Source organism: Pezoporus flaviventris, unplaced genomic scaffold (assembly GCF_033815535.1).
Source record: "Pezoporus flaviventris isolate CSIRO_AGI_PZ_B2104156 unplaced genomic scaffold, CSIRO_AGI_Pfla_v1 ptg000001l, whole genome shotgun sequence".
In the NCBI taxonomy this organism is placed as follows: Eukaryota; Metazoa; Chordata; class Aves; order Psittaciformes; family Psittacidae; genus Pezoporus; species Pezoporus flaviventris.
The window spans coordinates 6,845,732-6,870,192 of record NW_026892549.1 but is presented as its reverse complement, the minus strand read 5'-3'; the positions used below and the strand labels follow the sequence as shown (position 1 = coordinate 6,870,192).

General features: G+C 41.8%; 1 protein-coding gene across 5 annotated transcripts in view; it reads left to right on the top strand.

Moving 5' to 3' along the window:
• Positions 1-24,461, top strand: part of LOC133279003 (protein mono-ADP-ribosyltransferase PARP14-like) — a 29,527-nt gene that overhangs the window by 288 nt on the left and 4,778 nt on the right. For 3 of the 5 annotated variants that reach the window (XM_061472459.1, XM_061472373.1, XM_061472617.1), the window contains exons 2-14: positions 306-529; positions 3,132-4,673; positions 5,532-5,619; positions 13,033-13,230; positions 14,230-14,517; positions 16,386-16,622; positions 17,419-19,673; positions 20,068-20,301; positions 20,586-20,807; positions 21,825-21,915; positions 22,853-23,002; positions 23,529-23,591; positions 24,190-24,357. In XM_061472459.1, the coding sequence (XP_061328443.1) occupies positions 306-529; positions 3,132-4,673; positions 5,532-5,619; positions 13,033-13,230; positions 14,230-14,517; positions 16,386-16,622; positions 17,419-19,673; positions 20,068-20,301; positions 20,586-20,807; positions 21,825-21,915; positions 22,853-23,002; positions 23,529-23,591; positions 24,190-24,357 (5,760 nt within the window). Of the gene's footprint in view, positions 1-305; positions 530-3,131; positions 4,674-5,531; positions 5,620-10,759; positions 10,970-13,032; positions 13,231-14,229; positions 14,518-16,385; positions 16,623-17,418; positions 19,674-20,067; positions 20,302-20,585; positions 20,808-21,824; positions 21,916-22,852; positions 23,003-23,528; positions 23,592-24,189; positions 24,358-24,461 lie in introns of those variants that run through there. The other 2 variants (XM_061472541.1, XM_061472681.1) reach the window with 2 other exon arrangements.

Here is a 24,461-nt window from a genome sequence, read left to right as displayed (position 1 = left end):
GTGCGTACGGGCTTGGGGAGAGCGGCTAGGTCGGGCGGTGCGGCTCTAAGGCGGCAGGATCCGCTGCTCCGCATGGTCCCGCCGCCCGTACTGAAGGGGTGAGGGGGCTGCTGAGCCCCGCCACCCCGGAGGGCTGCTCGCAGGCAGGCCGTGACGCCGAGTAACCGTGTGAGGGGGCTGGCCATGGCTCCCATGGGCACCACTGGGTGGGCAAGGGGCAGGTGGTCTCTGTGACAACCACTTGTAGCAGTCAAGCTGTCAGGTGACTTTATCAGCCTTGTCGGTCTGTCCCCAAATTACTGCAGATAAGAAGAGTGTGGAATCTCGCACGGATCACGTTGTGGAAATCGGTGCCAGGCACCTGAAGGTAGTCATCCAGCGGGGAGAAGGAGACCTGAGCAAAAGCCAGTTTACAAAGCAGGCATTCCCTAGCTGCCCCATCCTCTCCGGCTCTTCCCCACCTGCTCAGCAGGAGCAGCAGGCAGCCAAAGGCCATGGAGACCCCACAAGAGAAGTCATTACTAAAAAGGTATGCCAGTGAGAGCAGTAACAGCCAGTGCCACGACTGCTTGTAGTTTCACAAGTCCTTTGTGTTGCTTTATGTTGTGCTTCAATAGTTCATGACAAGTATGTTCACTCAAGTTACAGAATGTTCAATGTCAGTTACATTATCTTAGTCAATAAAATGGGGATGACTTTGGAATGGTGTACCACAGGTCATCCATACATGCTAACAGGCAGCATGCTCTCCAACATGGCTTTGGTATGTGCCAACCACTGTTCCTCAAAGCAGCACCCTGGTAGGTTTCAGGAAATAGAATGCACTGAGGATTGCTCCCAAAAGGTGGAAGAATTGTATAAGATTTGGATCCCTCCCTGCCACATAGACCTCTAACACTATTTCAGCACATTTTGCACCTTCCAACAGCCCTAATTGCTTCCATCCTTTGCCTCAGTGTTAAAAATATCTGCTCTGATTTGGTGCAGCACCATTTCAGACACTTTGAACTAGAAGTTATGCAGAAAAGACCAACTGTGTGTTAGGGACATGGGGTAGGGCCAGGCCACGCGTTACATGATGTGGACATAACTCTACAGAGAGACTGATAGCTGCCCCCAAAGGGTTTACCCTGTTTTGTGTAGTATAACAGGTATAGCATGTGCTAATGATGCAAAGGGTTAACAAATGTACAGGGGGGTTAGGGTTGAGCCACTTGCTTAACAATGTTACTGCTTGCTCTGCTTACTGTACATGATATTTGCAATGTACGAGGGGATAGGTCAAACCGCTTACTTAACAATGTTACTGCTTGCTCATGCTTATCCTACTTGCAATGTACAAGGGGATAGATCTTACTTAACAATATCATTGCTCACTCATGATTATGCTAGGACAAGATATAAGGACATAGTTACTGTCAAGAAGTAGGGACCATGTCTTGATTCCTGTCCTTTGGACGCCTCCGTGTATGCTAGAACTAGATATAAGGACATAGCTATTGTTAAGAAGTAGGGACCGTGACTTGATTCTAGTCCTTTGGATGCCTAGGCCGGCTGAAATTAGCTCTGCGCTTTGGACAAAGACCAAGCCTCCAGGGAGCATGCGTAACAACCAGAGGTGGAAAGTTCAGGCTCGAGGAAGACTCATTTACTTCATCTCGAGACCCTCCCTCACGACTACTATGAGGCACTGCGCAGGCGCAAAGGACTTCTTAGCTCATTATAATACAAAGCAGGAATAGGGCATGAATATGTATAGGCGTGTTATGCAACCTCATGCATATATATAACTTTAGAGGACAAATGTAAAGGGGAAACAATGCTGAGGTGTGCATGCTTTTGGAGGAGTTATCCCCCGTGCGCCTTAGTGCTGAATAAAAGGCATACCTACTTTGCAACTTTAACAAGTTGTGGAGTCTATCCGCGCATCACTAAATAGTGGTTACCTTGCATCTGTAGCCGTGTACTGCAAATTTCTCTATCCTTCTGTCTGTGCAAAGTAAAGATGTGAATATGCTTTTTATTTTTCAGAATCCGGTTTTCTGCCTTAACCCTGAGTTACCAAAGCATGACTTTTTAAAAATATAATTAAAGATCAATGCAATATTAAATGTTCTGTTAAAACACCATGTAGCTCTGTTGCTAGACACGAAGGGGACAGGCAGTTTCTGTTGGGGAACCTTGGCAGAATGGTGATGGCCCCAAGTCATAGTTACAATTAAAGATTGATTTTTTTAACAGGATTCTATGATTAAAATAGCATAGAATTAATGATCAGAATAGCACAGGATTTCTACATGCAGAATCCATGTAGGAAAATTTTATAAATAGCATAGCACTGAATTTCGCAGCAAATCTTAGCTTGTGGTTTCTAATCACTTCTGCAGACCATGTCAAATCTTAGTACTTGGCTTGCTGTATTGATGTAATGTATCTAGACTTGAAAAAATACATGAAAGTATGAGTCATTTGCTCAGTTCTCAGAGAAAGCAGAGAATGGTGGAGGTATCCCTGGCCACTGGAGGATCACGGGTCTCACTGTTCAGGAACAGTTGTGATCCAGGTTCCCACCTGGTACTTGTAACTGCTTGCTTTTGTAGACAGTGATCTGCATGCTGATTAGCTTCAAGGCCAGTAAGGAGAGGAGTAGTTGGCCTGGTGCTCAGGAACCTTGAGGATTGTAGGGAGAAGAAGTCTGTTTGCTCCATCTACTTGACGCACAGGACCTTCAGGGCATGATAATGAGAGGGGAAAGGAACTAATACGTGACCAGCTTAGTTACAGAGAATGGCTGTTTGTCTTATTAAATGGCGTAAGTTATGCTAACTGCATAACTGGAAGTCAGGAGCAGAGGATACTGGTCACACTCTCAAAGTAGCAAAGTTACTGTCTTTGTTCCTGCGATGCTGATGACATTAATAAGTTCCATTTTTGCTGCTGACTTGGAAGCAAATTGCTTTACTTACATATGTGTAATGTCAGTATACATGACAGAAAATACTATGTGCAAATTTGTCTATAGTAACCTGGCCCCACTGAGATGTACCAGAGCTTTTCCTTACTGAAAATATAGAAGCAGCAAGCAGACAACCTTATAAAAAATAAATAATGATTTCTTCTTATGTTTTTAGATATTTCTTACAGTATCTGCGACTCTGAATACCAGTATGTTCACTGAACATCAAAGGAAGAGAATTACCATTATATGTCCAAATTTAAAGAGAGAAGGAAATCCTGATATTGATGGATCTGAGAAACTGACGGGAGATTTTGCAGACATTGAAAAAGCTTATTGCTACTTTAAGGATATCCTTTCAGGCAATGAGCCGAACCTTGATTTTTCACATTCTGAAAGTAAGAATGGTTTGAAAGATGAAAATGGTCTGAATACTGAAGAAGTGAATGACTTTACAGTTCCATCAGCTCTCTATGAATATTTCAGTCATACCTGTAAAGAGCAAATCAAAGAACTATGTGAACGTTTTGGGGTGTGTATAATAAGTAAAGATCAGTACAATGGAAATACATCAGTAAGCTTCATTTCTGATAGAAGTCCTGCATTGATACAACAAGCTAGTGATTTTTTCATCAGAACTTTTCAGAAAAATGTGGAAAATCTGAGACAGGAAGAACTTCCTATTGCGAACAGCTACACATTAAGTGAGATAATAGTGAAATTAAATGCTAAGTTTAGTAATATTCTTGCCAAAGAGGAAGGGAATCTGTTGCTACTTCGTGGTCCCGCAAGTGAGATTTTAGCTGCCAAAAAAATTCTAGCAGAGGAAGGTGAAAACAGCCAAGCTGAAAAGAATTTGAAAATATCATCTGAACTGTACAAATACAGGAATGGAATTGAAGTTGATGCTTCTATGTTTAAGTTGTTGGAGACAATATTAAGCAAAGAAATTGAAGGCATTAAAGACAAATTTGATACCACAATTGAAAAGAGAGACGTTTCATATGACCAGAAGATGCTGATAATATTTAGGCCCAGGATCAAAACTTTTGATATGTCTTCGCATGCTACTGAATGCTTCATCAATGCATTTCAGAGTGCCTTTGCAATGTTAAGAGAAAAACTCATCAGCTTGAAGCTTTCAGAAGGTCAGAAGAAAAGATTAAATATGTTACTTAATGGGAAACAACTGGAAAATCTGCATGTAAAGCTTAAGAAGGAAGAAGACAAATTGATGTTAATTGGCTTACCAAACCATCTTTCTGATGCTGAAAAGTACATTATGAACTTTCTTCCCATCGAAGACTCAACACAAAGTAAAAATAGGACACCACTGACCTCTGATCTCAGCTATCAAGAAGATACAGGAGCATCTGAGAAGAAATACAATGGCAGGCAAAAGAATAATCTTACTTCTGAAGGACAGGCTAAGGCAAAGACAGAAGAAAATGACAAAGATACGTGTCCAATTTGCATGGAGATAATAAATAACAAAGAAACACTGAGAAAGTGCAAACATGCATTTTGCAGAAGTTGCATTGACCAGGCCATGACTTACAAGCAAGCTTGTCCTATTTGCAATACTTTCTATGGAGTCATGAGAGGAGACCAGCCAGAGGGGAGAATGTCAAGTAGAATTCTGTCTTCAGCTCTCCCTGGTTATCCCAGTTGTGGTACTATTGAGATTACATATAATATGCGAGGTGGTATTCAAACTGTAAGTATAAAGATTTATAAAAGAGATTTTTCCCACAGCAAAACCAATATTGAACATAAAATTAACTGGTTTCCTATCATTTTGATGCACTTCCAGCAGAGACATTTCTTTGTTCTGTACAAATCTGCAAGTATTTAATTCGGTATTTTTGGGTGCAATTAAGTAATGCAGTAGGAGTTAAATAGTAGCCATTTTATTTGCAGCAGGACAGAGCTACCTGTCTGTAGTTTGCACACTGGGGATAACTGAACTGAAATCTATGGAGTAATATCATTTAAACAGCATTTTGTGAGTATAGTGAGTATTTTCGGGGGAATTCTCTTAGCTGCAGACACCAATGGGCCAAAATGAATAATGGGCTGGCTTGTAAGCTTTTCAGGTGAGATATCAGCTTATGGTGTGTGCTTAAGAGTCATGACTAAGACTAAAAATGGGATGAATGAAAAAGTCAGGGGTGGGGTGACATGCATTTCAGAGAGCAAAGATGAGAAAACAAATTTTAAAATAACAATGGATACATGAGTGTTGACAAGAAAATGTGAATGAATCTTCTATGAAAGAAATCATCTAACGAGAAAACTCCTCAAAATCAGTCCTCCTCAGTCAAAGACGGGATAAAAAGTATTGCAAAAGCTGGGATGTGTCATTTTCATGCTTTCAAAACATTTATAATATACAATGGGGTTTTTGTTTTTTGTTTTTTTTTCTTTTTTTTTTTTGCAAAACAGAACAACCATCCAAACCCAGGGAAACATTATTCTTCAACTTTTCGAAAAGCCTATTTACCTGACAATAAAGAAGGGCAAGAAATTCTGCAGCTCCTCAGAAAAGCCTTTAACCAAAAATTGATTTTCACAGTGGGGGAATCACGTACTACTGGTGCAACAGATGTTATCACATGGAATGATATTCACCACAAAACTTCCATGGTGGGAGGACCTACCAAGTAAGTAGACTTCTCTTTATGTAATTTTATTGCTCTTCATGTAATTTTATTTATTAAATGAGTCAGGAAGGTTACCCTCAATATTTTCCATGTTAGAGCATTCAGATTTTGTCATTGACAAAGTGATTGTGGAATGCTCTACGGATCCAGACTTGAATGACCTCACCAGTTTGGACAACTGAACAGTCCAAACAGCTGACCAGGAGGAGCTCAGGCTTCTGTTGCCCTACATGCCACTCATTCACCAGTGAGCTGTGTAAAGCACCTACACAGTTAATAACTGCTCTGGTTAGAAAATACTTATAGTATAGAACAGCAAGATCTTGATAGCAGTGAAGGTTGGAATTCTGTTACCTGCTGTTTTGCACCAGGAGGTGCTGGTCTGTTATGACCCCAGTAAAGACAGCACTCAGACTCTGTAAAATGTGATTTGAAATTCTACATATGAAGGCTAACAGCAAGAAGAGATTGTAGTATAGATATGGTTCTGTTCTTTTAGATGCTATGAACCCTGAGTTGTACAGCATTCAGTGGGCTTCTGATCAGAGCAGACGATGCCATGCCGACCACATCCGTACAAGGGGTTACCTCATTTTGGTTGTTTGAGCTATTGTAGGATTTTCTTAGTAGAAGAGAAACTCTGTTCAGTATTTCTTGAGGACTTGCTGCACTTCTAGATAAAGGCAAGGATACACAGGTGGTGTAATCACCAGGACCAAGTGGGAGCTGTCCGAGTCTGTCACGCAGCCATGGCATGTGCACAGCACAACACAGCCCTGAAGGTCATGCTGCACATCTAGCACAGCACAGCATGGCACAGGCCTGGGCCTGCCTCAGTGAACTGTGGATCACTAATTCCTCAATGTATAACAGCCTTCTGGTCCACATCACTACATTCCACCCCTTAATGCACATACCATTGGCCATTCTGAAAGATACAATTAACTGCAGTTAATATCAGTAAAATTTGGCTCCTGGGAAAAGTCTTACAGAGACAAGAGGAAGTCTTGGAACAATTCTTTCAAGCTTGTTTAAACCTCTCAGGGGCAGGTGTCTTCTTGCAAGCTCTCAAGGTTTATGTCTAGATTCCCCTTAATAGGCTAGGTTCATAAAAGGACAGAAAGTACCAGTTTTACTTTATCGCTTCCTTTGCCCAGCTGCTCGCCCTTGTTATCAGTTGCTTCATACTTACTTTTGGTGATGCACTACTTAAAATCCAGAGGTGCTATTATATTTGTGTTTTGGATGCTCACTTGTATACGCTTTGCCTCTGATTTTTACAAAGATGCATGCCTAAGTGCCCTATCATTTTCAAGTGTGACAGCTGGCAGCTTTGAAAATCAAGTTCTTGGTGTCAGTTTGAGCAACCAAATTCAGCAGTTCCTTTTCTTCAGTTTTTAGCTTTACAGATGTACTACCTCTCTAATCTGCAAAATAGGATCTGTTTTCTCTGTAGATTAAGAAAGAAGTGAATAAAATTTGTAGTGTTCTAAGAGATTTGGATGAGAAGGTTCTGTAGAACTGTGAAGTGCTTCATTGCAGAAGTATTCTTTTTTTCTTCTCCTAGCTTCGGTTATCCTGATCCTGATTATCTGCACCGGGTTCGATTGGAATTGAAAGCAAAAGGAATTGAATAAAGGAATTTATCAGCTGTCAACCCTTAAGTGCAGTAACTAAACATGTAGGAGTTAATTTACTATTCAATCACTAAGAAGAAATTACTTTGTTCAACTGCTGCACTTAAACCACTTGTATTTAACAGTCAGCTAAGAAAAGTAATCTTTTTCATCAAGTGATATATGCTCTTTTTACATATCATTTACTTCCTCAAATAACGCTTCCCTAAATGTGTAGCATTTACAGAATTTGGGTCTTGTGAGTGCAGTATCAGTACTCATTGCACTTGTCAAATTTCAAATTGTGTATCTTATTTTACCAGTGAATCTGATCTGCACTTTTTTCCCCACAAGCCCTCAGCCTGATCACTACTAGCTTCTATTTGATAAAATGCTTTAGCTTTGTGTTATTATGTCTATCATCATGGATAGCATCACGTAACTCATCTGCCTAGAAAATTTCTATGCAGCTGTTCATCAGCTGTTATCAGGCTGTGGTCTTTCACTTATTTGCCTTTCCAGGATAAAAATGGCAGTAGTGGTTTGGGGTTTACATGTTAAATTAGCATGGATAATTTATGAAGGGATATGTGGATGCTGCTGTGGTGCTTTTAACCTGTAGGAGTGCTAAATGCTGAGGCACATTTGAGTAAATGGTGCCTGTGGCCATCTCTGATCAGGGAGTCCTGGTTCTGTGCCTTCCATCGTGTTTGAACTTAAATACAACTTTTACATCAGCTTTACAACTATAAAACTATATTCTTCCCATTGGTGCAGCCATAATTTTTAGTGAGTTAAACCATTTTTTTTAGGCTATTGAATATAACCAATAAACAAAATATAAACATACCATCTGCCCAGTTCTGCATTCTTCTGTACAGCTTTTCCCTCCTGTTTTAAGTAAGTATAGTTGTTTTGTTTGTTTGTTTGCTTGTTTTATTTAGGAATTTACCACCAGCACCACGACTTGAGGTGATTTGGACCCCATGCTACCTCCCTTTTATTTCTCTTTATTTTAGGTTCCCACATTGTAAACAGGCAGTATTACTTTACCTCCCTGACTTTCATGTGTCATAGTATCAGCACTGTTTGGTTTCCATGTGGGTTACAATATCTCTTCTACTGTGGTTTTGTTTTACCACATTTGTTTTCACATTTTACACTATTTCACGTTTCCTCCTTTTCTGTGCAGTAAGATACTAGCATTCCAGTTGTTTCTAAATGGCTGTGCTTTTCTGCACAGTGAAACAAGCTGTGAATGTCAAATCTCCCCAGTTTCTTTCAGTTGCTCGTGTTGCTTTCTGTCCCTGTTAGACACTTCCTCAGTGTTAGGTCCCTGTCTGATAACTCACTGGCTCCCGTTTTATCTGTGGCAAAGTTTGCAGGCTGAGTTTTGCAGTGGAGTCCTGGTGACTGTCTCTGAAAGCTCCCAGACCTTTATCCTATAACCAGCTGTACTGTTTATGAAGAAACTTAACCGATCTGCTTTCAAAGTCAGATATTGGATATAAGGAAGAAGTTCTTTACTGTAAGGGTGGTGAGGCACTGGAATGGGTTGGCCAGGGAGGTTGTGAATGCTCCATCCCTGGCAGTGTTCAAGACCAGGTTGGACAAAGCCTTGGGTGGTATGGTTTAGTGTGAGGTGTCCCTGCCCACGGCAGGGGGGTTAGAACTAGATGATCTTAAGGTTCTTTCCAACCCTAACTATTCTGTGATTCTATGATTCTACTTTGCCTGGGTTACAGCAAGGGAGGAGAGCATGTACCTGGGCAAACTGTTGAGAGAACGGTAAATTAAGAAACAAAAGATTAATGGCCCACTGAGAAACAAAGGCATCCCCATAGGCCCACTCAGCATGTCTAACAAAACCAATTTTCATTTATCTGCTATTTTAGTGTCTCAGATTTGGGCACATTAGTAAAATACACAGCAAGAAATAGCTGAAACTTTGCAAGGGGAAGTCCTGGGCACATGGCTGAAAATGCCTCAGCTAGCTGACACATTGGTCTGGGAACACTCTTTCATAGAATCATAAACTGGTTTGAGTTGGAAGGGACCTTAAAGATTATCTAGTTCCAACAGCACTGCCATAGGCAGGGACACCTTACACTAGACCAGGCTGCTCAAAGCCCCATCCAACTTGACCTTGACACTTTCAGGGATGGGGCATGTGAAATAAGAGCTCACTCCTCTAATCAAGATAACAGAGTTTTATTGAGGGACAAAGTCAATAAAGCAAAAGTAACAGCGCTGGGTGTGTGACCACAGCCAGAGGCGCACCGATTAGCATTTGTTACAGGTTTATATACTTTCACTATTGCATTAGTCATATGCATATTCATAATTCCCACATATAGGCAGGGAATATTATAACTAGCTCCAGGAACTTATAAGTCTCCTCCTCTTGGCGTCTGAGCACTGCTCTCCGGTGATTGTGGGCAGGGGTCTCCAAGATGAAGTAATCAGTCTTCCTCACGGTGTACTTTTCACCTTTGGCGCAGTTGGATGCCCCAGTAATCACAAAACTAGCTGACACCAGCCATATCTGTAATTTTTCCAATAGCTGGCAAAGATTTAGAACAGTATGACCTTCGTCCAAAATTTACTGAAAGCAAAACAGGATGAGCAGACAAGGAGTATCCCAAGCTAGCAGAAGTTTGGGAGGCACTGTCTCTAAACTAATTGATAAGTAGAAGGATGGTGTGAAGTAATTCACTCAGGCTTAGTGGGGCCACTAAATTCTGTTATCTCACCGCAGACTTACAACACAAGCATTGTTCTTTATCGTCAACCTAAGCTAAGCTAAAAGTACTTTAACCCTATGTTTTCCAGGCATTAGCTTTCCTCATATCAACACACACTCCCCCCCCCCCCCCCCCCCCCCCTTTCTTTTACCTTTTCAAATTCTTTTGCTATGTGACTCCATTTTGCTCAAGAGTTCTGGCCATTTTCAACTTTTTGTCTAATCTTGTATCTTTAGCGAGCTTTGCAAACTCATACAGTTATATCCACATAGCAACACCTATGATTTGCAAAAGCCAACGTATTTATGCGTTTATCACAGGCATTCACAGCTTCTCTGGGCAACCTGGTCCAGAGTCTCATCACCCTCACAGTATTTCTTCCTAAGAAGAAATTGCAATCCTGCACAGTGGTAGAAGTATTTCTGATGGAGAGCGATGGAAACGAGTAGTTTCACTTTGCGCCACGACTTGGTTTCAAAACGTAACGCAGGGAGAGTATTACCCACTGCCTGAGTTACAAGCTCAGGCACTGAGAACAGCTGCATTTGTAAAACCAGGTTCTGCCGCGGCTCTGTGCAAGTACCGCGTTACGCTCACGGCCTCCCGAGCGGAGCGGGCTGCGTAACGAAGGCTGCTTACAGCGGCCGGCGGCGGCACCCTTCCTGCCCTCCTTGTGGAGGGGCAGCGCTCCCCCTGCAGGGCGGAGCCCGGCGCTGCTTTTGCCTCCGTCGCTGAAGAAATGAAACCGAAACTGAAGGGGTGGGGATTGGGGTTGTGGTGTAGGTGCGGCCATGGCGGGGCAGCGGCCGGGAGGCTTCCCGCTGCTGGTGCGCGGCGACTGGGGCTCCGCCGAGCCGCCCCCCGCCCTGAGGAAGAAGCTGCTCCGCTACTTCCAGAGCCAGAAGCGCTCGGGTGGCGGCGAGTGCGAGCTGCGGGCCGGGACCGGGACGGTGACCGGGCACCTCCTCGTCTGCTTCGTGCACCCCGAAGGTGAGCAGCCAGGGTAGGGCCACCAATGGCCGCTACCCGCGTTTGGGAACGGGAGGTCCGGCGGTGGCATCCCTCCCCTCACCGGTGTGTGTCGTATTGACAGTGAGGCAGCGGGTGCTCGACCGGCGGGTCCATGAGCTTGAGTGGGAGCCCAGAGGGCAGCTGTCGCTAGTCGTCACCGAGCTGCCTGCGGACGGTTGCCAGACGCAGGTGAGGCGGGCGGGTTGGCGTGGAGGGCGGTCGGGCGAGCGGGGCCGCGGTAACCGCTCTTCTCCGGTTCCGCTTGCAGGAGGTGGCACCAGCTGGCGAGGCCGCCGAGGCGTCAGGTAGGGTCTTCGTGAGGAGCGGTGCGGGACAGGGACTCCGGGTCTGTACACCTCTGGCTCGGGGGTGGGAGGGACAGGGAACGGCGACAGAGCCGTCTGCTGGTCGAGAGCTTGCCCAGGCTGGCGTTGAGATGTGCTCTGTCATTTCATCACCTCCACCACTCCCCTTTGTTTTTTAAAAAGTAAATTTAATGTAATTTATAAAGGATAGCGCTTAAGTAAACTCCAAGACGTGCATAAAACCTGAACGAACTAACTTTCCATGCAGTTTTTGTTGTGGTTCCAGCAGACATCATCTGTGTTCTCCTTGTGGACCAGAGCTGGATAGTCACACATGCCGCCTTTATCCTACATGCAAGTTATTTGTGCCAAAAAGAGTGGCGCACAGGTGAAGACTGAGGGTGCAAGGCCAGGAAAGCAGCTTGACAGATATTGCCATTACTTTTTGGTTTCTAATTTAGCTGTGTTCCTTATTGTTTCAAGCCAGCAGGTAGCGATGTGGTGCAGAGTCAGCATACATCATGATAGACACTTTTACAGGGGTGCTTGACTTCTAAAGGCACTTCCTTCCAGGGTGGAATGTCCTCAACAGATTTCTTGTTCAACACACAGTTCCTCTGTGAGGGCTGTGCTGTAATGCACGGGAGGATGCGCTTGCAGGGGTTCATGAAGCATGATGGTGTGCTAGTTTGGTTTTTAACATTATGCCTGAGGCTTCTTGAGCTTAAAGAGTGTTTCTGTGACCACACTTGACATATGGTTTGCAAAAAGTAATATATAGAAGTTTGTGATTCTGACAATGTCAAATAAAACTAAATTCAATCTGTGCTAGCTCCTGGTACAGCAAGAGTGTGACTCTTCTTGAAGTACCCAGAAATCATTGTCATTTATGTATAGTTAATGAACCTCAGGTGTCACTTCCAGCCTGCCAGAATAAGGAAACTTATTCTGTGTGTGTGAACTCAGCAGGAGAAGACAGGCAAGCATGACACTTATCAAACAGACACCACTGTATTCTTGCTTCATTGATTTTCATTGACCTCTATGCTGCAATAGTGCCCTGGTCACCTGGGTCGCTTGTGGTGTTTCTCTAATGTAGTGTAGAAATAATGATCTTGAGCTTAAATAAGTAAATAAATACCCCCCCCCCCCCCTTTTTTTTTTCCTTTGTATGAGTTCCTTTAGGAAACTCCCCTCTTCACTGGCTACCTCAGACATGTCAGTTCCTTAGGGATAGTATGCAGTGGATGCTGAGTTCTGGGTAACGTCCCTGCACAGAGCTTCCCTGCTGCCACCAGCCCTGCTGGGGAGACCTGTGATAGAACATCTGTAGCTGTGTACCCCAGGTACACCTGAGCTCTGCTGGCACAACATGTGTAGACCCAGCAACCGCAGCAATGGCTGGAACTGTAAATGAAGGGGCAGAAAAGTGATGGATACCCTGATCATGGATTTGTAAAGAAGCTTTCATAGCCATTATTTATGCTGCTCTTGCCTGGGGATTAATGGAAGCCTTTTCTCCTCACCTGTTTATGCAACAACTCATGCTAGTGATATGCTCAGCTTATTTGGGATTTGAAGGCTGTTGTGATAAAAAACGACACCTGAAATACTATTTGCCTGTTCTTTTTCCTCATCTTATTCATGATCTGAACAAAAAGTGTTGTGAAAACTTGGAAGATAATAAGCTTGGGGGTTTTGTTAACTCTTGCACTAGGGAGTGATGTTTCATTTCAGGATCATGTGAGAAACTGGAAGTGAAAAAAGCAAGCCCTAGGAAATCTGTCATAGTAGTAACTGCTGCCTCTGGGGAGGAAATAGAAGATGAAATTGTGGAAATGTACTTTGAAAATAAAAAGAAGTCTGGTGGGGGGACCATTAAGTCCTACGTCAAAAAAGATCAGCAAATGATCATCACCTTTCAGGATGAGGAAGGTATGATTGTATCCTTTGGCTGTTATATAACTAAAGCTCACTTCTAAAAATAGGCCTTTACCAGTGCTGGCTCTCTTTGTGGGCATTGATCCATCAGAAATGGTGTATTATTCCGAAGTCTGGCAGGATGTAAAAGGAACAAATGTGCCTGTCCATCCAATACAGGCGTGTGCTTCTGACAGAGGTTCTCTAGAGCTGTCCCAAGTATGTGGATCAAGGCTCACAGAGAATAATGCTGGAGAAATGATGTCAGGAGACCACAGAATATATAAGCTTTAATTCCAGTTTAGGAGACTGGATAAAGCATAGTACATTATTAACTGCAAATCATGGGTAAATACTATTGTGTTGTATCTTCTTTCATATTCATTTCAGTTGCAGGGTTTTGAGAATTGGAAGGAAAAGTTGTAGTACATATGTATTTATAAGACAGAGAGGTGAACGCTCACCTTTATGGTGTAAAAGATTTTTTAGAATAGCTTCAATTTACCTGATTTTTACTCTATTTTTCTCTACACTAAAGTGCTGTTGGCTACTTGTTAGTGTGTGAAGGATGTATGCAAAAAGAGGAAACCGTTTATGCAGAAAGAATAGTTAAATATTGTTAAATATTTAGCATAGTAAAATATAGTTACATAGTTAATAGTTAAATACACAAGATAAGCAGGATGGAAGACCATATCTTTATTTGCTATTTATTAAACGTTACTGATCTGGAGAACAGTTTCTTGCTCTTGAGGTGTCCTAGTAGGAACCAGCACTTACCTCAAAAAATAACTCTTTTCTTTTCTCTCTTGGGGGACACTGGGGACATCTAGAACATACAGTAGCTTTTATCCTGACCCTAACATTCAATGTAGTTTTGTCTTATTTCTGTCCTTCTGTGATGTAATAAAATATGTCTGGCCAGGCTTTTAAAGTAGAGTGTAATTTAACATGTTGCTCTGCTATGGCAGGAGGGGAAGGGAAGATCATATCTTTGTTTTCTTGTGGAACTAGATGCCCAAAACGTTTTGCAAAGGAAGCATCACTCTGTGAAGAAAATTGACCTGTTTGTGAAGCCATGGCAAGTGGATACTCTCCAGGAGCCAGGCCAAGTGGAGGACTCTCAAAGATCCCTGCCTTCCGCCAGAGTTGTGCTTGAGAATGTGCAGGAGACAGTAAAAGACTGCATGTTAATTCTGCTGGTAGAGAACATAAGTGGCTTGTCAGAGGATGATGGTGACTTCAGTGTGGAAATGATACCTGAAGTACATGCTGCTGTAGTTACTTTTACTGGAAATATTGGTAAGGAGTCAGAGTTGTGGATCTTTCTTATTAGCTACTTGTGTGTGTGTGAGGGAGACTAATATTTTCTGTCATAGGTATAAAGTTTAATCTGATGTGACGTCATTTCAAATGAGGATTTACTCTACTGAAGTTAATGACATGCACTATATACCTTACAGAAAAAAGGTAGACAGAAGAGGGTTAGTAAACCCTCTGATTTGGATAGTAAACGGAACAGGTGGGACTAAAACCAAAATCTAACTTTACACAAGCAATAAAAGGATGTATTTGCTCTTAGAAAAGATTGATGATAAAGGCTCTCCTTGCCAAAAGGTGTCACATGTGTAGTAAGTTTGTATGGATTTGAGGGAAAATTGAACAAGTAGATGGAACAAAGGTTTTCAACATTATTAAATAGGCTGCATTAGGCCTGTGAAATCTACTGTAATAGGTTGGAGGCTGGGAGAGTATTAGGGAAGCAGCTGTTCTCTAGAAAGATGCCTGTTGTGGTCATTGCTGGAGACTGCACTGCATGGACCCTGGGATGCTGAGGCAAGTGATGCTGTCCTTATGCAGACTAACAGCTGTCAGTTGTGTGAAGTGTGGGACACTGTGTGCTTTGCCTGATGCTGCAGTACCAGCTAGTCTAAAGGTACTGCGTGCCTACTGTGATTTTTCTTTTTTTTTTTTTTAGGGTATTTGATACCCTAAAACATATATACCTTCTCTTCTGCCTTATTAGTGATTTACGGCAGTGGCATCTTCCAGGTGACAGAGAGGTATTTGCTCCTGCTTCTCACTAGTGACACATCAGGGGCACTTCCCGGTTGAATTACGGTTGATATTATCGACAAATTCCATCCCAGGACATGGGCAACAGTGAGTGATCTGATAAGACCAGATTCAGAAATAGTGTAAGCCAATGCCATAGATGATGTTGTAGAGATAACAGCACCATGTTACCAGGAGAACTGAATTACACTGATGTGGTGAACTGGTTCCAGGATTCTTCAAGTGCTGCTGCACTTGAGCTCTTTTAGGGACAAGGTACATATACTTGATTCAGGGTGAGGAGATGGGATAGGAAAGAAGAGAGAATTCTGTCTTCTGTGTAGAAAAATTGTAAATCTCTTTAGAAGGTAGAACATGGTGAAAATATGTTATCTGCCACTTTGACTCAACTTAGCGGGAACAGTGGTATTATTGGTAATATGTAAGAATGAAGTTGCTCAGGAATCTTAAAGTTGTGAAGGGATTAGTCTGTGGTGTAACTAAACCAAAGAAGTTTTTAGTCTCTGAGAAAGTGTTTTCTGCTTTAGAAGTCAGAAATTATTTGCCTTTCATACTGTGGTCTAGTCCCAGGTTTTTGGTGTAGCCTTTAGGAAATAAATAGATCCTTTAAAAACTTAATTGTGTGTTTGTCTGGCAAATGTAAAAGACTGTCGTTTACTGTGATGACAACAGGGAGGAAACCCAGTGAAAATAGAATGTGTTTATCATAAACCTGAAAGAATCCAGATTTGAACTGTTGACTTATGTCTGATTAGTTGTGTATAAAGCCATAGCCCAAAAATGAACCTGATCTTACTTTGTTTAGGATAGACCCAGTGCTACTCAGTAAGAAAACCAGTGACAGATTCTGGCTACAGTAGTTGTAGTCAACAATTGTGATCAACCATGTGGTAAATACTAGGTGACAGATACTTAATATGTGGAAAGAAGTAGCTTTGTGGGCACCTCTTAGTTGATAGATGCTTTGTAATTCAGTGCTGTGGTCAATGCACACAAGGATAGTCTGCTACCATCATGATAAGAAAGCAAGATAGTAGTTTGATCTTGGTTTTTCTTTTACTGTTTCTTTTTCTTTTTTTCTTCTCCTGTTTTAGCTGCAGGGGAATTTGTTGAGAAGTTTAATCAAAACCACAGAGCAAAAGAACAAAATATTACTGCACGGTGCCTTGAGCTAACAAAAAGCATTAGGGCTGAAAATATACCACCTAACATACCCAGTGACCATATAACCATCTACTTTGAGAATAAGAAAAGTGGAGGTGGGCATGTGGAGGATGTTCAGCAGCTGCCTGATGAAGATGCAGCTATCATTACATTCAATGACCATAAAGGTAATGCAGAAATACAAATCTTACTTCTTTGAGATCCTTTCATTTAAAGATCCAAATGTGGATTTTCTAGAGAAATGCCTGTTTTGTCCTCATAATACAGTAGGTCTGGTGCTTTGTCAGCAGGTCTCTGCCAACTGGAGTGCAAGTTTACATTTTGGACCAGCTGAGCATGCAGCATAGAATAGTTTATTTCATCCAGGCCTTGATCCTGACAGAGTTCTGGTTACAGTTTCAGTTCAGTAGAGAAAGCACAGGCCTACCTAGTGCAGGACACATCCCCTCCAGCTGTCACCTTCACCATCAGCTGCCCCATGGCAATGTGTGCTGTCTGGCTTGTGTGAGGACAACTTCTTAGGCCGGTTTTTGGTCAAAGAGCAGGTGCTGTGGTTTTTCCAGCCAGTGACAGAAACGTGAGCATCTGTGGAAGGTGGAAGACAAGAGAGAAGCTGGAGGCATTGGAGTGAAAGGGGAAGCTGGAAGGAAGTTGAAGAAAGTAGATGCTCTTTTTGGGGGAGGGGGGAAATGGAGGAGTGATACAGCATATAACAGAAGTGGGGACAAAGCTGTGTGTACCTCCTGGAGGTGGATAGTGTTGGTTTCTAACTGTCTCTCTTAGTTTTTGGCATTTAAAACCAGTAACTCTTGAATAACTTGGAATTATTTCTAGCTGGGAAATGAATGAAAAACTCTTCTTAGACATAAGAAACATTATTATATAAAATACAAAGTTAAAAAAAACACTCTTGGTTTTAAGTTCTAGCATAATTGTTTGGGATTTTTTGTTTGTTTGTTTTAGATGTAACCAATATCTTGGCAAAGAAGCATTCACTCAACAAAACACCAATCTTTGTCTATCCTTTCTACACCTCACTGGGAACAGCTCTATATGGAAAGGAAGGGCCACAAATAAAGAAGCCAGATCCAATTATATTGCCTCTGGATTCATATATCTGGTATTACTTGCTGAAAAATAATAGACTAATTGAGACAATAAGTTGTGAAATGGCAAAGCATAATTGTGCGCTAACGTGGCCTGAACCCTGCTGTGCAGACCCAAAAGTTACTTTGCATCCTTCAGCTACTTTGTCTGAGCAGAAGCGATCAGTATCTAGAGTGATCAAGACATGGAATGAAAATGTTTCCACAGCATTTTCAGATAGCATATCGAAGTACAAAGCAATTAAATGTCAAGTAAGTGCAGAGGTGTGGGAAGCCATTAGAAACAGCTTTACCCACGGTGAGTATCTGATAATCCCATATATTTCCAAGGACTTACTTGTTCTAGTAGGTGAAAAAGAAGTTGTGAAGAATGTTGAACAAGAACTGACCCTTCTGGTGGAAAAGGCCACCAGAAAAATTGAAAGAGAAAAAAAAAGAACTGAAGAAATAGTGTTGGTGAGTCCAGGGGAATATGCAATTTTACAGAGTACTGGCCTTGAAGAAAAAAGTCATACGGAGTTCCCAGCCCTACAGATAAATTATGATCCTTTGCAGAAGATAATTAACCTATGTGGAATGCCCGAAGAAGTTTATAAAGTAAAAGGGGAAATATTAGAGAACATACACAAAATGGTAAAGAAAACAGTTAATGTCCACCCTTATATTTTCCAGTTTTTAGAGCATATTGATAATGAAACCCTGTCACAGAGCCTGTTCATGACAAAACAAATTAGTGCCTTTTATGAACTTTGCCCAGATGCTATCATCTTGAAAGCGAATGCTCCTGAAGATCTCCTAAAAGCAGAAGAAGAAATAAAGAAGGAACTGGTCTACAAAAGCATTACATTGGAGGATGAGTCAGTCCTCCAGAAGCAGGAATGGAGAATGCTCACTAAAGAAAACTGCTCTAATGAAGCTGTAACAGTCACTCAGGCACAGGGTCAGGTCATTATTGCTGGTTGTTCTCAAGCAGTAGAAAAAGCCTTTGAGGAACTTTTCAGCTTTATAGATAAAAACACACAAGTACAAAAGTTCATCACAGGAAAGCCCATGGCAGTCATAAACTTTTTTGAAAAAGAGAAGACCAGTGTTTGGGGTGAGTTACAGAATAAAGATGTGAAAGTTGACTTTATCACACAGAAGAAATGTAGAGTTATATCCTTGAGTGGGCCAAGAAAAGAAGTGCTGAAGGGAGTCACCTTAGTTGAACAAATTCTGTCTGGCTTTCATTATAAACGTGTGGTAATTAGAGAGCCAGGAGCCAAGTCATATTTCAAGGAGCGAGAACACTTCTTTGCTGCCAGTGCGAAACAAGAATTTGAGTGTCTAGTGAGGCTGGAAGAGCAGTCGGAAGAGCAGCTGGAAGAACAGCAAGGACATAGTAATGTAGGTAAACCCTATGGGCAGGTGACCATAGGTGGAGTTGTAGTAGCAGTTTATGAAGATGACTTGTGCACTCATCCCGTTGATGTTGTGGTAAATGCATCTAATGAAGACCTAAAACACAACGGTGGTGTTGCTTGGGCGCTGTTAAATGCAGCTGGTCCAGAGATACAGCAGGAGTGTGATGAGCTGGTGAAGAAGAGCGGGAGCTTGCAGCCTGGGTGTGCGGTTATCACGGGTGCAGGGAAACTCCCCTGCAAGAACATAATTCACGCTGTTGGGCCCAGGTGGAGGAAGGATGAAGCAGAACAGTGTGTGTGCTTGTTAAGACAGACAGTGAAGAGAAGTCTACAACTGGCTGAAACATTTCATCATCATTCTATAGCTCTGCCCGCTATAAGTGGAGGGATTTTTGGCTTCCCACTGGAACTGTGTACGTATTCAATTGTAGCCTCCATCAAGGAGACCTTGAAAGAATACAAGGGGGACATCAGCTTGAAGGAGATTCATCTTGTGGATATTGAACAGAATAAAATTCAGGCTTTCAGCAAGGCACTGGGAGAAGTGTTTTCAGATTATCCACCTTTCTACACTTCACTGCGTTGGACCAGTACAGTTCATCAGCCTAGGAAAAGGAAAATTTCTCAAAATAACAAGAACTTCCCATTGGTAACCACTGAGGAAGGCCTTGACATCATGCTGAAAGAAGGAAGAATTGAGGATGCTACCGTAAGTGTTTTAAATTACCTGCTGTTAAAGTATTAAGCTTCTCCTTTTTCTCTAAACCAGCCACATGTGTGAGGTCCTGATTACCTCAGTGACTGATGTGCAAGTTTCTCCTGGAGAGCAAACTTGCATAAACATTTTCCAAATGGAGGCAGAATGAGTAGACCAGGGATGCAGAATTTTCACTTTCTCCCGTTGGCTTGAAAAGTATTTCACTGTTAACTCAGCTTTTGTGTACTTTGGGCAGGTTTGTGATGCTAGGATTGGGCATAATTTCTTTGCTTAATCTCAGATAGCAGTCCCAAAACTTTACTTTGTAAATCAGCAGGCAGATTCATCAGTGCAAGATTTGAATTTGATACTTATAAACTAGAGGTTTTGCTTGTGTATTTTTCAGACGGACATTGTTGTCATCAGTGTTACCAAAGATCTCCAGCTTGATAAAGGGCCCCTCTCCAAAGCTTTGCTAAGCAAGGCAGGGCCAATGCTTCAGAGAGGCTTAAAAGAAGAAGGCCTAGGAAAAACACCTGAGGAAGGTTCTGTGTTGAAAACAAAAGGTTACAATCTAAGTTGCAGTGTTGTGCTTCATGCTGTTGTACCTGCGTGGTTACAGGGATACGCATCTACAAAGGTATAAGGGGTTTTATTTGCCTGAACTCTAATTTGACTGGTCTTTATACTGGGTTTAATGCCACTTTTTATTTGAAATGGGGGAGAGTGTCGAAGAAGGTGAAAGAGGTTGGCCTATTCTTTCTTTACCGTGTGTCTGATACTTTGTTTACTAATATATTCCTTGTAAGGTACGCAATTGCTGTATTTTAATACCAAGAGGTAGCTAAAGGGGATGAGCTACATTGCATATACTGGAAAGAAAAAATTACTTTCAGTAACTGAAAAAATAATTGTGCTTTACAGGTCTTGGGTGACATCATCACAAAATGCCTGGAGATTGCTGAGGAACTATCTTTAAAGTCAATTACTTTCCCAGCGATTGGGACAGGGAATTTGGGGTTCCCCAGGTCTGTTGTTGCTAAATTACTGTTTGACAAGGTGTTTGAATTCAGTAGTAAAAATGGAGTAAATTATCTTGAGGAAGTTCACTTTCTGTTGCATCCAAAAGACATAGCTAATATTCAGGTGAGTTACCATATATTTCTGTCTCTGTTATATGCAAGTTTATTAGGGTTCTATCTCGTGATACTTGGCTGTCCGATAATCTCCAAAGAATCCACAGGGTGCTTGGACTTATACTAAAGAAGTTTGCTGACAGTCTCTTTCTTGTGTGTACTGAAAGTTCTTTTTTCCAGTAATGGTCACCTGCCTGTCCTGTACAGCCCTATTCTCTTCCCATCCTTTTCTGTTTCCTGGTAATAATATAGATGAAAGTGTAAGTGCCTTCGTCTCATGAGCTAGTCTAATTCTTCAGTACCAAGGACTTGCCTACAAATGAATTTGCTGCAACTCCTGCGTAGATGCCTTCACTCTTGGAAAGAGGAGTGCTTTCAATGGAGTACTAGTGTCTTTTTACGAAGAATAATGACGCTAGGATTGCTGTGCTGTAAACATCTCCTGTAGAAACGTATCAGTATTCCATATCCCCCTTTCTTCAGTATCATGTTAGCACAAATTTTCTATATCTGCACTGAAGTTACTCATTTCACACACAGATCTCTCAAAATAGAGTAGACCCCCTGTGAATTACTGCCCAAATAAACGTTTCTGCATGTCTTGACTTCTGCTATTTTGTGCAGCAGCTAATACATTTTGAAAGGCCAAACAGGAAGCTTACTACACCATAGTCTGAGCTATTGTGCACAGAGAAGGGTGGTATTAGCTGCAAGATTTGAATTGGAGTGTAAACTAGGCCATTGGTGTAAGGGTGCCATCTGTTAATGTATCCCTCTGGAATGGTAACTAGGGCTTTGACTTAGTTATTTATCAATTATGTCTGTTGCTCACACTGACTAACCTTGCTCTCTGAGAACAACTGTGTGTCAAGACTTGCCATGAGCATCTAGGCATATGGTATGAAGTAATTTGCATTAAGCTCTTCCTAAATATGTGTGGGGTTTTTTAACTTTAGACAGTAGAAATAAAGGTTTGAAAACTAATCTAAGGACTTCTACAAGGGTGGATTGTAATTTCCTTCTCTAGGAATTCTCAGATGAACTTAAGAACAGGTGTGGAAATGCTGTAGATGCTACAGTGCAGAAGACTTCTCCAAGTAAGACTAGCCAAGACACAGGTAAGCTTGCTTCACAGAAGTTGTATGCCTGCTGGATATTTTTATTCTTTTAAATATTCCAGGGAAGGTGTTCATTAAGGATGTTTAGATATTTGTTGGGCATGTCATTCCCAAAGTCCAAGTAACAGTTGAAATGGCTGCTGAAAAGACAGCATATAGTATTTTCAGGCTGAGCGTCTCTGTAACATCTGAAACAGTGCTGTAGGTGCTAAGGAAAAAAAAAAGGTAGCTGTGATTCATTACCTGGCTAGTGCCCCTACAGCAGAAGCTATCATGTGCTAAGGGCACAAGTAGGGATGTTTCTTTTATTGCTGCAGTACTTGATTAGTTCATGAACAGGTCAGTGTCTTCCTATGTCCTGGGAATGCAGGTGAGTTCCTGGTTATGTGTCTTCAAGTGGCCTCTTTGGAATACTCTTAAATCTTTTACACATTCAGATGAATAGCAAAACCAAAGTGAAATGTCTTTGGTTTTATCCGGCCTAATGGAACTGCAGAGTGTAGGACATGGTTGAAAACTCAATCCAGTTTTTACAAATAACGCGTAGGTAAAAAGTTCCTGTCACACAGTAGAGAACCTGCCTGAAAACTCTGTGAGACAGAGGAGCAAGGGAGTGAGACTTGGCGAATTTGCTGCTCTCTTACTTTGGAGTTTTGCAAAGGTTTATACAGTAAAATGTTGTGAGGTAGTGTCTATATACCAGGTGTGAAGTGAAACAAGTTTTTCTGCCATCTCAGCAAGAATAGCAGTGACGGGAATAGGTGAAGGTTGATAAGAGACTCCTGTGAGAAGGAATGATTTTCAGTTAACATGGCAAGCAGTCTTCTTCACGGGCTGAATGTGGAGGCGGACTGTGGTCTCTGTAGGCATTGTGCACACGAACAAGTGCCTCATCTCTTACTTCATTGCTCCCTTCTGCTCTCTTTCTTTCTGGCAGCTTTCTCTGGTACCTCTTCAATGCCAGCACAGAATGTACATGAAATGACTATTGGCTCCATCGTGTTCCAGGTGGCAGAAGGTGACATTACCAAAGAAGAGGGAGATGTTATTGTAAACATAACAAACCAAACCTTCAGCCTTAAAATAGGTACTTTAGTTGACTTATGTATGAAAACAGGGTTAAGGGCTGGATAAGGAGAGTAAGAAGTATTCTTCCCCCTTCTTCCCTTCTCTCCCCTCAATGTTTCAAACCCTTTTGTTTCACAGTGTGGTTTCTGCTTTGCTTCTTGGGGTACAAAGGTTCAATTAGGAAGTGTCTGAAACTTCCTTTTTCTTGTTAATCTATATTGCAGGATGGCATGGTTAAGACTCTTGAGGAAAGGGAACCTCATAATTTTTGTTTTATGTAATCCTTCCATAGAACATCTGTCAGACTAAAGGAGAAGACAAACCTCAGTGACATTTTGACCTCAGAGAAACTTGTTAGGTTCTTTAGACATCACTTTGAATTGAGAAGCATAAACCTAAAATTTAGGCTGCTTTTCATTTATAACCTTTACTGTTATCAGGATTGAGATATTTTAGGTATTATGTGGTATGCAGTTCTACCTCGGAAGGGACTTTATGGCATTAACAGTAGTAACTGTGGATTCATATGCCTTTTCTCATTCAAGGTGTCTCTAGAGCAATTCTGAACAGTGCTGGAAAAGCAGTTGAAGATGAATGTGCCCAACTAGGTATAGTACATTTCTGACCTCCTTCATGAAAGTGTTCATGTATGGCAGGAATCTGTGGGAATACCTTCTCGGTGCCTACTGTACATCCATTTGTACTATGCACTGTGTTACATCAGCTGTTTTTAATCAGTTAATGTGGTACTTGTAAAACATGTAATGAGGGAAGTAAAAGAAACGTCTTTAAGAGAGGGCCTCTAAGCATCTATAAAGAACTAAATGTATTCATTATTGCATCCTGTTATTCCAATAAAGCTTTCCATGATAAAAACAGATCTAATCTACTTCAAACACAGCTATGAGCAAGGGTGATGTTGACAGAAAGGTTGATAGAGAAGCCATACCCCACTGGAAGCAACTCCTTTTGTCACTCCTGAGAAAATTAATTCGCCAAATGAGGCAAATATTTTGCAAACATAAAATGGATCCTTGTGCCTTGAAAGTGAAAATAGAGAGAGGAAGATGCAGAGTTTGTGGAAGGAGACTTGAAGCTTATTCTGGGGAGTATTTGTCATGATTTATCATGTCCTAGTGAGGATTAGTACACATCTATATTGTGGATAATTGTTGACTGATTATGTTCTCCTACTTAATGTTTCAGCTTCACAAGCAAACAAGAGCTATATCACCACCCAAGCGGGAAGGCTGCCATGCAAAAAAATAATTCATTTTGTTGCCCAAGATGATATCAAGATGCTGGTCTCCACGGTGCTTCAGGAGTGTGAATATCAGCAGTACACCTCTGTCGCCTTCCCAGCAATAGGAACAGGTCTTTGTCTCCTTTTTGAAGTGGTTTAGTGTGTGTGATTCTGCTGATCTCAGAGTTCAAGTGATGAAATTGGTTTATCTGGAGGGGTTATTCTTTGTGAAAGT